General features: G+C 37.2%; 1 protein-coding gene across 2 annotated transcripts in view; it reads left to right on the forward strand.

Moving 5' to 3' along the window:
- The window catches only part of rogdi (rogdi atypical leucine zipper), a 70190-nt gene that overhangs the window by 25624 nt on the left and 28660 nt on the right, over nt 1-15906 (forward strand). Inside the window, exon 1 of one of the 2 annotated variants that reach the window (XM_069847660.1) lies at nt 9590-9778. The exons of the other annotated variant lie outside the window; for it this stretch is intronic. Coding sequence (XP_069703761.1) covers nt 9605-9778 — 174 coding nt within the window. The 5' untranslated portion in view covers nt 9590-9604. Of the gene's footprint in view, nt 1-9589; nt 9779-15906 lie in introns of those variants that run through there. 2 annotated transcript variants of the gene reach the window in all.

The raw sequence follows: 15906 nt of genomic DNA on the forward strand, positions 1-15906 counted from the left end.
AATTCTTTTCTTCATTTTATTTTCCACCCTTACCCAAAGAAAATTTTGGACCTGTAAACTGTGTTTTATTCTATATTAAGCCACACATATTGTCATATTTTTATTTTTTTGCTATTTCATCAAGAAATAAAGTAATATAAATAAATCTGCCTAGTCACGTGAATGAGAATTTGAAAAAGTCCCTCCATAGTCATTATCAGGCTTCGAGACTTCGGACCCAACAGAGCAGTTCAGTGGGAAATCCGCATAACGACGTACTGAGTATAGTGGTAAAGCGTACAGTGGGTGGGGGTACTGTAGAATGAATGCCAACAAATACGCAAAGGAAAACGCTCTGGACTTGAAGGTTCTGACGAATAATTTGGTTGTCATACAAACTGTGTCTGAAACTATTACATGGTTAGAAAAGTCAGAGCAAGAGATGCCGGAAGCCCTCAAATTAATTTAGAAAATGATGCAGGGAATTAATGAGACATCAAGTACACCGGTTACTGAACGTGTAAAACAGAAGTGGAAATCAATTTTATGTAAAAATAATGGATATGGAACATTGTGTAACATAGACAGCAAATTAGTGGACATAGAGTCAACCGAGAATAAAGGACTGTCTCTTAGAGACTGCAATGATGTTAGGTTTTTTTTTCGTTTTGCTCCTATCACGTCATATGCGACGTAGAGCGCAGCTTTCTACAGTACAAACTTTGGCAGATAACCGAAAAATATTTACGTTTGAGACACTGAGAATGTATCTTGTAGTAGGTATATTGCAATTCGGTACTGTAACAGCACTTCCTAAAGATGAACAATAGGATAAATGAAAAAAATTAAAATTGCCACATGCTTATTTACACCATTAACACTGTGTATAATTAAACACAAATGCTTATAAAAGACAGGAGAATAAATGCTTTTCACATTCTTTTGACATTATCATTGTGTAATGTATATTTACTTTCAGAATGTACATATGTGTGTTTCTGCTACTTTACTCTACTCTAAATAGCAACGTCGTTACCTCAACACATCTCCATCTACCTGCAGCGAGTCAACAGCCTATAGTGCATGCACAGTAAACTTATTGTATCGGGTCCAAAGTCTCGAAGCCTGGTCATTACATTACTCTCTGAATCTGCTTTAAAAAGAGATGCCGTTGAAAATTCTACCACTAAATGTCTCGGAGCAACGTTCTTCCAAAAACTAAGAATTTTACGAAAGTACGATAAATTTGACGCTTTATAAAATGAAAAGTAATACTAGTTGGAGATATTTTAACCTACCATTAAGTTTGTCCAGTGAAGGCCTTTCAATGACAGAAGCGCCTTTTTTTTTTTTTTTTTTTTTTTCATATGGAACAGCCCCTACACTAGAATAAAGTGAAGAAAAAGGGGGCCTCAGCATCAAAAATCTCAGAAACACTGCTGCAGGTTACATTTTCTTTTCGGCTCTTTCACTTCAAAATATGTCATTCCTTAAGTGGGACAGCGTTTGCCGAAATTAGACACACAAACTAAAGCCTAGGAGCTCCCAAAGCCTCCAGACTCTTGCAAGGATGTACGAACTCGGCACCTTATAGTTTAATTTCTCCTCTCGTTTGCCTATCGTCATCGTTATCTACTATCCGTACTCTAACTCAGACAAGCTAATAGATGAATGTTTGTAAATAGTTTAAAGAGTAGCTATTAGCTAGACCCAACAACGGACTTGTATAAATTCCACCGATATTTACTGCTAAGAATAAATGCATAAACAACAGTCCTCCACAGTGTCTGTTGGCAAGAAATCTGTTTACGAAATTCAGTCGTATTGTTTCGTCCCGTCTTCAAAACGGGAACATTTAATTACATTCACCTTCCTCTTTGTAAAACACAACATCGCACTGCCCTTCAAGTCTTGACTCTTTGCTGTAGTGGGGATACAAAAATCAATTATTTTATGATTTATTCAAAATTCAGCGTACTACATTTTGTATGAGACTGACGGCCACAGTGTGTGACACTATTGCATTGCATGTGTGATAAAAGCGAATATGTAAGTTACTGTATTCGAATTGCTTATATAACATTATGGTTGCTTATTGTTATCTATTTATTGTCCTAGGCGGCGACGTGGTACGATTTCACGTCTAGTGCCAAGTTGAAATTCCTAAACAATTTAAATTGGGTAAAACCGAGTTGCCCCACATTTCGCAAACTCGAGTACCGTACGATGCTTGACGCAGAAGAAGAAACATTCACTTACATTGCCACCAAACTGCAATAATTTTAATTAATTATATTCTGGTACATTTTGAACGACCCTCGTATAAAAGTATCTTAAGGCCCATATTAACATAGTCTATGCAATAGAAACAAGACAAAATACCTCGAAGACAAAGCAACGAATAGAAAGAATTTAAATGAGAACTTTTTGGAAAATATACCGGGTAAACTTTTAGTCATGTTTATAATTCCGCTGGATGATTTCTTTAGTAAAGAGCGACAAAAAAGTCATGTACCATTTTGTTGTGTTTTGGACAGTTTTCCAGAAAAATGTGTCATTTTAAACACGTGAATTGTGTCACCGTGCAACCACAGTCTAATATATACAGTCACGAAGCTTGAGTTTTCAGGGTACTAGGAACAATAGACTATGCCGATACTATTTCGCATTGTCTGTAATGAGGCGATAGTAGCGATCCTAGTGGTTAGCAACTATCTATGGATGCATATTTCCTACGTATTGAGCTTCGTGACTATATACTAGACACTAGACTGTGTTGCAACGTAACCAGTGACCGAATGCACATTAGTCTGTTACATTCCGTCGAACAACTCCTTCACCTAACGTGTTTTGAATAGAGGAATGGTAGGTCATTGCCATGTAGATTGATTTTCACGCGTCGTAAGAAAAAAATAAATAGATAGTGTACTGTTTAACTTTTATATTTCAAACGTTTAGGGAGAAGCTGCAAACAGTATTTTTCTTCAACCAATTGAAAATACTTGTTTCCCAGTTCGATTTTTAAAGTAGTTAACCGTTAAACTTACGTAAGAGAAAGTCATTTTCCAAGCTGTCCTTAAACACAGTAGTTTATGTTTACATTTATCTTTCTCTCCTCCAGCGCTTTAACGTACACTCGAGTTGTAGTACGTACCTGCTGACTCCAGGCAATAACATTTCACAGCGTTGTCACTGTTCCGTAAAATTTGAAATTGTTCTGAGGAACAAAAATTTGTGTTGTTCGGATCAAATTTTGCAAATGTAAGTGATAAAATTAAAATTCGTTCATAAAATACGCTACTGGGTGTTTGCTTTAAATATTTTTATTCGAAAAGTAAGCAAATCCGAGAAAAATTGTATTTAACTTTGTTTGAAATATCTCAAAGATGAACCCCTGAAATTAATGACATGATTTACTGTTCACTGTGCATATAGCATATGTGGAGCTAACACAGGTTCTTTCATTGAAAAATCCATAATGATACTTGTGGTGGACAAGGTCGAAGTTTGAGTTTTTCTCGGGGTTCTCCCGTTTCCTCCATATCAGGCGTCTACATCATTCCGTCACCATTCCATAGCATTCCCCGATCGCCGGCTGGCGACGCACGGAGAGGGCTGGCCTAGGAACGAGGCAGGTTGCCTGCTCGAAACCTGGGTACGCAGCGAACCTAATTAGTCAGTCGGTGTGAGTTTGGGAATGCGTCTAGCTTGAGGGTTAGCACAGTTGATCGTAACAGGTCGCAGTGCTCCCTCCCGTAAATTTCATTCCATTCCATTCCGGTCTCACTTTCTGATAAATAAATAAACAAAGAGCGAAAGAAAAGAGAAGGAAAGAAAGAAAGAGAGGGAAAGAGGAGAGAGTAAGAGAAAAGAATTAGAGAAGGAGAGGAGAGATAGGGAAGGAGAGGAAGGAAGAGAGATAGGGAAGGAGCGAGAGGAAGAGAGAAGAGAGCTAGGGAAGGAGAGAGAGGATGAGAGAAGAGAGATAGGGAAGGAGAGAGAGGATGAGAGAAGAGAGATAGGGAAGGAGAGAGAGGATGAGAGAAGAGAGATAGGGAAGGAGAGAGAGGATGAGAGAAGAGAGATAGGGAAGGAGAGAGAGAAGAGAGATAAGGAAGGAGCGAGAGGAAGAGAGAAGAGAGATAGGGAATGAGAGAGAGGATGAGAGAAGAGAGATAGGGAAGGAGAGAAGAGGATGAGAGAAGAGAGATAGGGAAGGAGAGAAGAGGATGAGAGAAGAGAGATAGGGAAGGAGAGAGGATGAGAGAAGAGAGAGAGGGAAGGAGAGAGGATGAGAGAAGAGAGATAGGGAAGGAGAGGAAGGAAGAGAGAAGAGAGATAGGGAAGGAAAGAGAGGAAGAGAGAAGAGAGATAGGGAAGGAGAGAGAGGATGAGAGACGAGAGATAGGGAAGGAGAGAGAAGATGAGAGAAGAGACATAGGGAAGGAGAGAGAGGAAGAGAGAAGAGAAGAAGGGAAGGAGAGAGGATGAGAGAAGAGAGATAGGGAAGGAGAGAGGATGAGAGAAGAGAGATAGGGAAGGAGAGAGAGGATGAGAGAAGAGAGATAGGGAAGGAGAGAAGAGGATGAGAGAAGAGAGATAGGGAAGGAGAGAGAGGATGAGAGAAGAGAGATAGGGAAGGAGAGAAGAGGATGAGAGAAGAGAGATAGGGAAGGAGAGAAGAGAGATAGGGAAGGAGAGAGGATGAGAGAAGAGAGATAGGGAAGGAGAGAGGATGAGAGAAGAGAGATAGGGAATGAGAGAGAGGATTAGAGAAGAAAGATAGAGAAGGAGAGAAGAGGATGAAAGAAGAGAGATAGGGAAGGAGAGAGAGAGGAGAGATAAGGAAAGAGCGAGAGGAAGAGAGAAGAGAGATAGGGAAGGAGAGAGAGGATGAGAGAAGAGAGATAGGGAAGGAGAGAAGAGGATGAGAGAAGAGAGATAGGGAAGGAGAGAGGATGAGAGAAGAGAGATAGGGAAGGAGAGAGGATGAGAGAAGAGAGATAGGGAAGGAGAGGAAGGAAGAGAGAAGAGAGATAGGGAAGGAAAGAGAGGAAGAGAGAAGAGAGATAGGGAAGGCGAGAGAGAAGAGAGATAGGGAAGGAGAGAGAGGATGAGAGACGAGAGATAGGAAAGGAGAGAGGAGATGAGAGAAGAGACATAGGGAAGGAGAGAGAGGAAGAGAGAAGAGAAGAAGGGAAGGAGAGAGAGGAAGAGAGAAGAGAAAAAGGGAAATAGAGAGAGGAAGATAGAAGAGATATAGGGATGGAGAGAAAGGAAGAGAGAAGAGAGGAAGGGAAGGAGAGAGAGAAAGGGAAGAGATATAGGAAAGGAGAGAGAGGATGAGAGATGAGAGATGGGAAGGGGAAAGAGGATGAGAGAAGGGACATAGGGAAGAAGAGAGAGGAAGAGAGAGAGGGAGAAAAAGAAAGAGAGAACGAAATAACATGAGACAGAAAGAAAGGAAAGATAAAAAGAGGAGACAGACTGAAAGATAGAAAGACAGGGAGAGAAAGAAAGAGAGGAACAAAAAGAATAAGGAGAAGAAAGATAAGGAGGGGAAGAAGGATAAGGAGAGAAAGAAAGAGAGAAGGAATGAGAGAAAAAAATGAAATTTATTAATAATGGTATTAGGCGTGCTACTGTATGACCAGTAAGCATGTTTCAGTAGTATTTCCCAGCGATTATGCTTAACTTCATTTTTTAATTCACGGTTCATTTTGTGACACTTTACGGCGACATACACCGAATCATAAGATATGCAGGCCTGCTACGCGTCTCTAAGTTTCAGGCAAGGAGTTCTTGACAGTTCCTGTGATACGGCGAAGTCTATGATGATAACATTTTGAACAAATAATTATACTTATTTTCCTACAGTTTTCATTCCACCACATATCATGATCATTTCATCACTTCAATGATAAAATGTTGTTAAATAAAGAATTAGCTATTGTCTTAGTATATTAGTCACTCTTCGACAGGAAATTTTAGCAGTAGATATTCTTCGGTTTTCTTCCATTCGATGTTTTCCTTGATGCGACATGGGTGTTCTGTTCAGGCTCATTACTGAAATCTATCATTGGAGTCACATAAATAATGTGGGCAACATTAACAAATCTCGACTCGTGACGTAATACGATAGATTTAAAATAGGAGAAAGTGAGTTAAATTCGGTGTTCTGCACAGTGTCCTGCTTCAATAGTACTGATACTAATGGCCTTTCAGAATTACAAATATCAGTAATTTATCAACCGTTATTAATAAACGCTACGCTGACAACTGAGAAGAAAAAGGCAAGTTAGTAATGAGTTATCTTCTTGATTCACGTTTCTTTGAAAGAATATGTCACTAAATTTCTATATCATCTTATATTTGTCCGCCAAGCTCTTTTCTTTTCAGAGATTGTTCTAACAAGAGAATAAAAAATGAATAGACTCATATCGAAATAACCCTCCCCCAAGCGAGATAGACAAATATTAAAAAAAAAAAAAAAAATTAGATGTTCTTACTTACTTGGTGTAAAAACTCATTCGAAATGTTTCATTAATAACAATTATGCATACTTGGAGAGAGAAGCTGAGTTGTCATCTTCATGAATGTTTACTATGTCACATGGTATACCAGATGACGTGCACTCAACGCGTTCGTCAGCTGAGTGTGTGAGCACTGTCTACTCACAGCTGATAGCTACTCAATTATTATTCGATGATCTCTCATTCAAATTTTTATTTTGCAAACATACAGTTAGTATGGGCAGGATCGTTACTATTGCCTCATTAAAGATAATGCTCGTCATGAAGAGTAACAATCTCATTGTAATGAAATATGAAAATTTACCGTTGTATTTTTTTTTAAATAAAAGAACTTCAACAATACAGTCATGTTTCAACAGACTTTAGTTTAATTTCAAGAATAGGTAATGAAACTAAAAGTGTAAAATATTTAGAAATAAAACAACCTAAATATTTTCATCTCCCTTGAGAAAATTCACAATGTAGTTACCGGTACTATAATACAGGCATTATGTTATTTGATAGAATCCTATACTCAATAACATCAGTCCCAAGATAATGTGTTCATTTTTTAAAGACTCTCTTCGTATCTTTACTATTTTTATCTTTTACTTTAGTTTCCAACATTTATTTCAGTACGACGAAAGGATTCCCAATTGTGCTTTCAAATAGTTGCGTCAACTTATATGGGCTCGTGGGATCCGAGCCCACCCAATAATTTGTCGTGTTATGAGATTTATTTAACTTATGCCTCAAATGTTTGAGCCCACCCACTGTTTTCCAAAAGTTGGCGTCACTGCTTCCAATAGTGTCAAACATGTTCCGTTCTGTGGAACAGGCGTTGTCATAATGTAGTTCCAAAGTGAAACGAGTATTTTATAACCGCATGTATTTCCTACTAGCTCAGAACAACACTGTTATTTTGGAACGTAGTATTCCAAGGTGCTGTTACTTTTTGGAACAGTTCCAAACAAGGAACTGTTCCAAAATAACCGTTATGCTACGCTATTTTTTCCCACATCTCTATTCTCTGGAAATCTGATGATGTGCGCATGCTGGGAGAAGGTTTCGGCTTGTCTCTTTAAAATTTTCCTTGTAAATTTATTTTGAACTTTTCTCAATCCAACATAAATAGAAAGTTTTTTTTATTCAAGGTCAGTTGAATAAAAATAAGTGAACTCTTTTCCTTGCAGAAATTTCAGTGATTGCTTGGTACAATTGAATAAGAATTAAGTAATAACCCAGAGTCTTTAGAGTTTACTGAATAAGCTACTGATCAGTTATTACCTTTTTATTCAGTAAACACCTATATTTTTTCTTCAGTGAACACTTAAAATGTATTTTGTACCTGATACCTATGAAACAAGAGGTGGAGCATTTAAGTTCACAGCAGAAAAATCAGTCTTCTTTTACGTTAGCCAAATTATCACTTATAAGAGTTTACTGATTTCTGTTCAACTAACCCATTGTTAACTATATTTTAACATCTCTTAGTGCTTTCTAGTTGAGCTCACAGATGTCGATACTTTGTCAAAAATGTCAGAGTCGTGGATATCCATGGACTCTAAACAATGTAACGTTTGAACTTGTGTTCAGATCTGTGCCCAGCGTTAGTACTGATAAACTGTATGTTTAAAAGATTAGCATACTCGCAATCATATACGTATTTATATGTTTCCACACTCCAGACACCCAGGGAACTTTCCTTGAGAGCCGAGCTTGGGTATCGAACCCGGGACCTTCAGATCTCGAAGCCAGCATGCTGACCATCAGGCCACGAAGGCAGTCAAAAGAAAAAGAAACTTGGCGAGGTTCGCATGAAAAAAATGGACAATTCTGTGTCACCTAAGTCATGGCATTATTGTGACCTACAATATTATGATGATATTGTTGCATAAACGTCCCTGTCGCACTGCAGTACGTATTACGTATACGTTTGTTGTTCTTTGTAGTGCGCCTTCAGTTCGCATTGTCATCCGTCATACTGCAGTACGTACGCAGGTTTCTTCTGTGTAGTGCGCCTTCAGTTCATATTGTCATCCGTCATACTGCAGTACGTACGCAGGTTTCTTCTATGTAGTGCACCTTCAGTTCATATTGTCATCCGTCATACTGCAGTACGTACGCAGGTTTTTTCTGTGTAGTGCGCCTTCAGTTCATATTGTCATCCGTCATGCTGCAGTACGTACGGAGGTTTCTTCTGTGTAGTGCGCCTTCAGTTCATATTGTCATCCGTCATGCTGCAGTACGTACGCAGGTTTCTTCTGTGTAGTGCGCCTTCAGTTCATATTATCATCCTTGTCACACTGCAGTACATACGTAGGTTTGTTATTCTGTAGTACGCCTTTACCCCGTTTTATCATACAAAAATAATTCTAATACTTTCTATTTGATAAATGTTGATATCATCCAGTTTTGTATGGAATCTTATATATTATACGAGCATGTGTTCCTTAACAAAAAATTTTTCTGTACGTGTGACCTATCATTCCTCGAAGTTAGTCAATGAGATCCTGTTACGCACTGTATAGTTTTCTTTTATTTCACATACTGAAAACATTAACATTCTTCAATATAGCTGAACATAAAATTAAGACAATATAGATATAACATTTGTAAATGTAAACTTAAGATAGAAGATTTAAAAAATGCAGGTTACTCTAACAATGTGGTCAGGAAATGTACAGTCTTAGAAAAAAGTTTTGTCGCACATATACTTTATACTCATAAGTCCCAGAAAGTAGGCAGTGCGCATGATGAGGGGGCGAGAGACCTGTTTCACAAGAGAACGAATAGTTGATGTAATAAAATTAGTTTTGTTTCGTTGAATATTTTATCAAGCGCACTGCCTTCTTTCTGGGACTTACAAAGTATCTGTGCGACAAAACTTTTTTCTAAGACTGTACTGTACATTTCGATTAAGAGGAGATGTTTTCAAATAGCTTAATTCACTTGGTGAACGTAGCAATGTACTCGTAAGTTCATATATTCCTCAGCAAGATAAGTTTCCTTTACGATTGTTCTTCTACCACGAGAAGGTCCGCGCTTAACAGAAATCCGGTCATAGACAATATTTGCGCAGTACATTTGGAAACCTTTTTGTTGTGCTCCGCATGCAGTCCCTGCTGCCTTATTCTCAACCTCACCTGGTGCAACTTGTCCCAGTTGGCAAATGTCTCGACACCGAATCACAGAGGCATAACTATATCATGGACAGCACAGGCTGGCTGGCTGGCTGGCTTCCTTTTCAAGAGCCGGACCCAAGATGGATTCATGCACTTAGACACGTACTGTATGTACATTGGCCGATTGTGCGTTCTATATTTCATTATTGATTATTATTCCAGTCCAACAGATGACCTGGGTGAATCTGATACTGACAGGCAGATCTTCTTGTCTCAACTTTGACAGAGTCAGGTCTCATCCCGAAACGAATAGCTGATAAACCCAAAATCTTAAATCATATATGATATTATATTATGTGATGTATGGTATATGATATATGATATGATATGATATGACATGACATGACATGACATGACATGACATGACATGACATGACATGACATATTTTATTTTATTTAAATGCACCACCAACAGAAGCAAGCTTCCAATTATACATGGCTTACATTGATACATATACAACATACATAATAAGAAAAAACAAAACAAACAACACAAAAGAAAGAAAGAAAATATATGATATGGTATGGTATGGTATGGTATGATATATGATATGATGTGATATGATATGATATGATATGATATGATATGATATGATATGATATGATATGATATGATATGATATGATATGATATGATATCATATGATATGATATGATATGATATGATATGATGTTAAATGTTATGTTTTATTTAACGACGCTCGCAATTGCAGAGGTTATATCAACGTCGCCGGATGTGCCGGAATTTTGTCCCGCAGGAGTTCTTTTACATGCCAGTAAATCTACTGACATGAGCCTGTCGCATTTTAGCATACTTAAATGCCATCGACCTGACCCGGGATAGAACCCGCAACCTTGGGCATAGAAGGCCAGCGGCCGCTATACTAACTCGCCAACCAGGTCGACGATATGATATGATATGATATGATATGATATGATATGATATGATATGATGTGATATGATATGATATGATATGATATGATATGATATGATATGATATGATATGATATGATATGATATATTTTATTTTATTTAAATGCACCACCAACAAAAGCAAGCTTCCAATTATACATGGCTTACATTGATACATATACAAAATACATAATAAGAAAAAACAAAACAAACAACACAAACGAAAGAAAGAAAATATATGATATGGTATGGTATGATATATGATATGATATGATATGATATGATATGATATGATATGATATGATATGATATGATATGATATGATATTATATGATGTTAAATGTTATGTTTTATTTAACGACGCTCGCAACTGCAGAGGTTATATCAGCGTCGCCGGATGTGCCGGAATTTTGTCCCGCAGGAGTTCTTTTACATGCCAGTAAATCTACTGACATGAGCCTGTCGCATTTTAGCACACTTAAATGCCATCGACCTGACCCGGGATAGAACCCGCAACCTTGGGCATAGAAGGCCAGCGGCCGCTATACTAACTCGTCAACCAGGTCGACGATATGATATGATATGATATGATATGATATGATATGATATGATATGATATGATGTAATGTGACGTGATGTGATATATTGCCACTCAGCCGTTGGGTCCTGCTGGCCTTTCACATTCCTGTATTCGCGCCAGCATTCCCGTTCTTACACTACTTACATCAATTTTAAACTTAGTGGACTACACATGCACTTATCTTCCTTTATTCAATGCTGTGTCCTTCCCTGTCTATTTTTTTACTTATCACTATTTATTTCAGACTCTATTTTCACTATACATACTTTCCATTGCCGTTTCTGTCTCTTACCTGTTATACTCATACGACATAAAAATCTTTTTTTCGTATTCTCTATCCTCGTAGAAGAATATAGTGAGTGTATGTACGTAGCTTCAGTATCAGAGTTGCCCTCGTTAACCTCTAGAGTGGGACGATAATTACTCTAATCAGATCCCACATATTATGTTGTCCTGGAAGTTAATATTCCGACTTGCAATTTTATTGTCTGGACTCTGGAGCTGTCATACACATACAGTACATCAGTCGCTATTGCTATGAATCACGTATCGGTCAGAGACGGCGATTTCTCGGAGCTGTGACGCTGTGATTTTGGAACTAATCCCCATTTCAGTTTGGTTGATAGGCTTTCCCCTCTACTCACACTCTTTACCATCAGTGAAGGGGAAGATGCTACTGGCTATCTTACTAACGTTCGACTAATTGACTTTGAACTTAGTGAAAATCCCTATCGTTGAAAAGATTTACCGGTAATCTATATTTCGAAAATCTATACTAAGCGTTTGTATTTCATTTTATTGTTGTTTATATCAACTGGCACATTATAAACCTACTGACAGCAGAAGATAAATGTTTTCTTCACCGCTAGTTGCTACTCTACAGCATACACAACGGGACAATCTGCACTGTGTCACTCCCCCCTGACTTCATAATACAAACTGACATTCCTTAATTTAATTAATTATTGGTCGAAAATATTGAAAGAACGACACTAAAATATACTGAAACATGTAGTTGTCAAACATCTGTGTCACTGTATTTTATATCCATTTATGTACTTTATTTAATATTTTATTTTCTTGTGTGTACAACTTGGGGGGTGCAGGTATAAGAGGTAACAGCTACCGGTCTGTTACAGACAGACTCAGGGACAGTAGAAGGTGAAAGAAATACCTTAGCATTCTCTCAAATTGTATGAAATGTCGTTTAGAGTCATAATCGGAACCAGCAACAAAATCACAGGTCTTCAAATCACATCCATCACTAAGCTTGACGTGACAGGCAATGCTCACTGCACACGGGTTATATTTCTTTATGAATATCCTTTGCTCCCAAACCTTTTTGCCAGAAAATTCGCTCAACGGAACACTGCTCGAAATTATACACAGAAGTGCCGCCATTTCGTAACTGCTGCTTCTTTGTTTTGCTTATGCCGCTTGTGCTCACATCGATTACCTCGACACGTCGATAATACTATCATGCAACAGTGATAACTTTAGGCGCCTCCTTCAAAAATATAGGTCGCTACTTCGATTTTTAACTTACAAACTCGTCTTTGTATAATGGGAAAGTATATATTATAATTTAATGACGCTCATTATTTCCGCTTGACACTCTATAAGTTAAAATTGTAATTATTCTAGTAGTTCCAGCGATGTTAACGTTGTTATTTCATTCCTGCCTTCTATGTTTTTACAAGTTTGATTACGTTCTGTACTTTACAGTCTTCTTGCATGTTGTGAGTTCTGACTCATTATAAACTCGTGCCTCCTACGGGGTACAATAAAATCGTTCTCAGGGTATTCATTTGCGCTGCCCGCAATTTCTGCTCCATTGTTATTCTTTGAACTCCAAATGTCAATATTGGTCTTGCTAATGTTTTGTATATTTTAACTTTTGTTTTCCGCTGATATTTATTTTCACATGTCATGTTACGAAGGTATCCAGACACTTTTGATCCTGGCACATTTTGATCTCCAACTTCTTTTTAAAGTTTCCTCTTACTCTGCATGTTTAATCCCAAATGCCTGCATTACGTCACTTATTCAATCATCCGTACATCTACTTCGCGTTTATAAATTATTGGTTCCTTGGATAAAATCGTTTACCCTATTTGGATACATTTTTCCGTTATTAATGTGATGTTCTGTGTTGTCACGTGTAAAGATCCGATACGATGCTGACCCCATGTCACAGGGACCTAAGTGTACTTGTCCAGTGGAGGTTGAAAAAAAAATTAAAATGGACTTACGCATTTCGGATGTGAGATAATAACAGGCATTTTTTCATAATTATTCTGCGTTTAATTTCTTCCTGAGTGTCATTTATATTTGTTAATGTTGCTCCAAGATATTTGAATTTTTCCACCTTTTCAAACGATAAATTTCCAATTTTTATATTTCAGTTTCGTACTGTGTTCTGGTCCCGAGACTTAATCATATACTTTGTCTTTTCGGAATTTACTTCCAAACCTATCTCTTTACTTACTTCAAGTAAAACTCCCTTGTTTTCCCTAATAGTTTACGGATTTTCTCCTAACATAGTAACATCATCCGCATAGACAAGAAGCTGATGTAACCCATTCAATTCCAAACCTTGTCTGTTATCCTGGACTTTCCTAGTGGCATATTCTATAGCAAAGTTAAAAAGTAAAGGTGATAGTGAATTTCCTTGCTTTAGCCCGCAGTAAATTGGAAAAGCATCAGACGGAACTTGGTCTAGATGGACTCTGCTGAGACAAATTTTAATTGATCGAACTAGTTTCTTGGGAATACCAAATTCAATAAGAATATTGTATAAAATTTCTCCCATAACCGAATCATATGCCTTTTTGAAATCTATGAATAATTGATGTACTGTACCCTTATACTTCCAGTTTTTTCTCTAATATCTATCGAATACAGAAAATCTAATCAATAGTCGATCTATTACGAAGTATTGTACATAGACGCTGTAATTAGTTTTTATCCATTCATTTTACGAAGCTTTATCAACTGCGATGATTATCTAACATCCGAGTATGATGAAGGTGATAATGTCAACGAAATGTGTGCAAGGTCCATCGCTGAAAGTTAAAGGTTGAGGGAAAACCCCCGAAAAACCTCAACCATGTAACTTGTCCCAACCATGATTTGAACTCGGGACCGCCCGTTTCACTGTCAGACATGCTAACCGTTACTCCACAAGCTCTGACCATTAGTTTCTTTGGCAACGAATAAAATGAAGATAACATTAGTAAGAGCAGAAGTTTCGGAAACAACGTAAATGACGTTGAAGATAATTGATTCAGAATCTGACTCGGATTTGGCACATTACTCTGACATCGCTGTCTTTGTAATTATCGTGAGTGGATGTTTTAACAGTAGTTAATACAGTGACGCTTATGTTTTTAATAGCCTTCTGGCTCCATCTGGCCCCATCCCACATTCCTCATGTACTTGCAAAACTAAATTCATGGAATTAAGAACCCGTTAACTTTTCTAATAATGTTTTCTCATTATACGAAGGATAAATAATATTGTTATGATTTAGCAGAAGAAAAGTTTCCGTCGAGAATTTTACATGCTTTCAAAATCTCTAATAACGGAATATTGGTTCTCGACATGCCGTCCTGTATATATATTTTTTCATACAGTCTATTGGGCAGATTTTTATTATATTCACTATCTACGAATCAGTATAATTGAAAATATTGCACATGAAATGTAATAAATTCCAATATAAAATTATTCTTTATTTAAAAAAAAACATAACTTTGCGATTTACTAAAAATCGGCAGTAACATTTTTTAACTTTGAAACATTTATGCTTGAGTGCCAAATGAATAAAGTGTTACGAAAATTTCAACATCACATTATTCTGTTGTCACTTTCTTAGCAACGGATCAGCGTGAGACATTTATGTTCAAGTGTCAAATGAATAAAATATTATGAAATTTTCAACATCTGACGTCACATCACACTATTCTGTTGTCACTTTTTTTAGCAACGGATCAGCGCGAGACATTTATGTTCAAGTGTAAAATGAATAAAATGTTACGAAAATCTCAACATCTGACGTCACATCACATTATTCTGTTGTCACTTTCTTAGCAACGGATCAGCATGAGACATTTATGCTCAAGTGTCAAATGAATAAAATGTTACAAAAATTTCAACATCTGACGTCACATCACATTATTCTGTTGTCACTTTCTTACTAACGGATCAGCGTGAGACATTTATGCTCAAGTGTCAAATGAATAAAATGTTACGAAAATGTCAACATCTGACGTAACATCACATTATTCTGTTGTCACTTTTTTTTAGCAACGGATCAGCGTGAGACATTTATGTTCAAGTGTCAAATGAATAAAATGTTACGAAAATTTCAACATCTGACGTCACATCACATTATTCAGTTGTCACTTTCTTACCAACGAATCAGCGTGAGACATTTATGTTCGAGTGTCAAAATTTACGAAAATTTGAACATCTGACGTCACAAATAATAACCAACGCCTTAAAAATATAAATATCATAACATCCAGCCGAGAGCATGAACGTTTCACGTAATTACAGGAATCATTTGAGTTTCCTGTCACTTTTTTCATGAATTTATTTTTACCTGTTATTTACTGATAGGCAAACTAATGAATCCCCTCTCTAAGATAAAAAGGGAAAGCTGTTTAGTCTTTCGTGCTTTCTCAATACCTCCATATCGTTGCACTGTACATGGGCGCCGCTATGCAGCGTTTTT

This window comes from Periplaneta americana, chromosome 15 (genome assembly GCF_040183065.1).
Source record: "Periplaneta americana isolate PAMFEO1 chromosome 15, P.americana_PAMFEO1_priV1, whole genome shotgun sequence".
In the NCBI taxonomy this organism is placed as follows: domain Eukaryota; kingdom Metazoa; phylum Arthropoda; class Insecta; order Blattodea; family Blattidae; genus Periplaneta; species Periplaneta americana.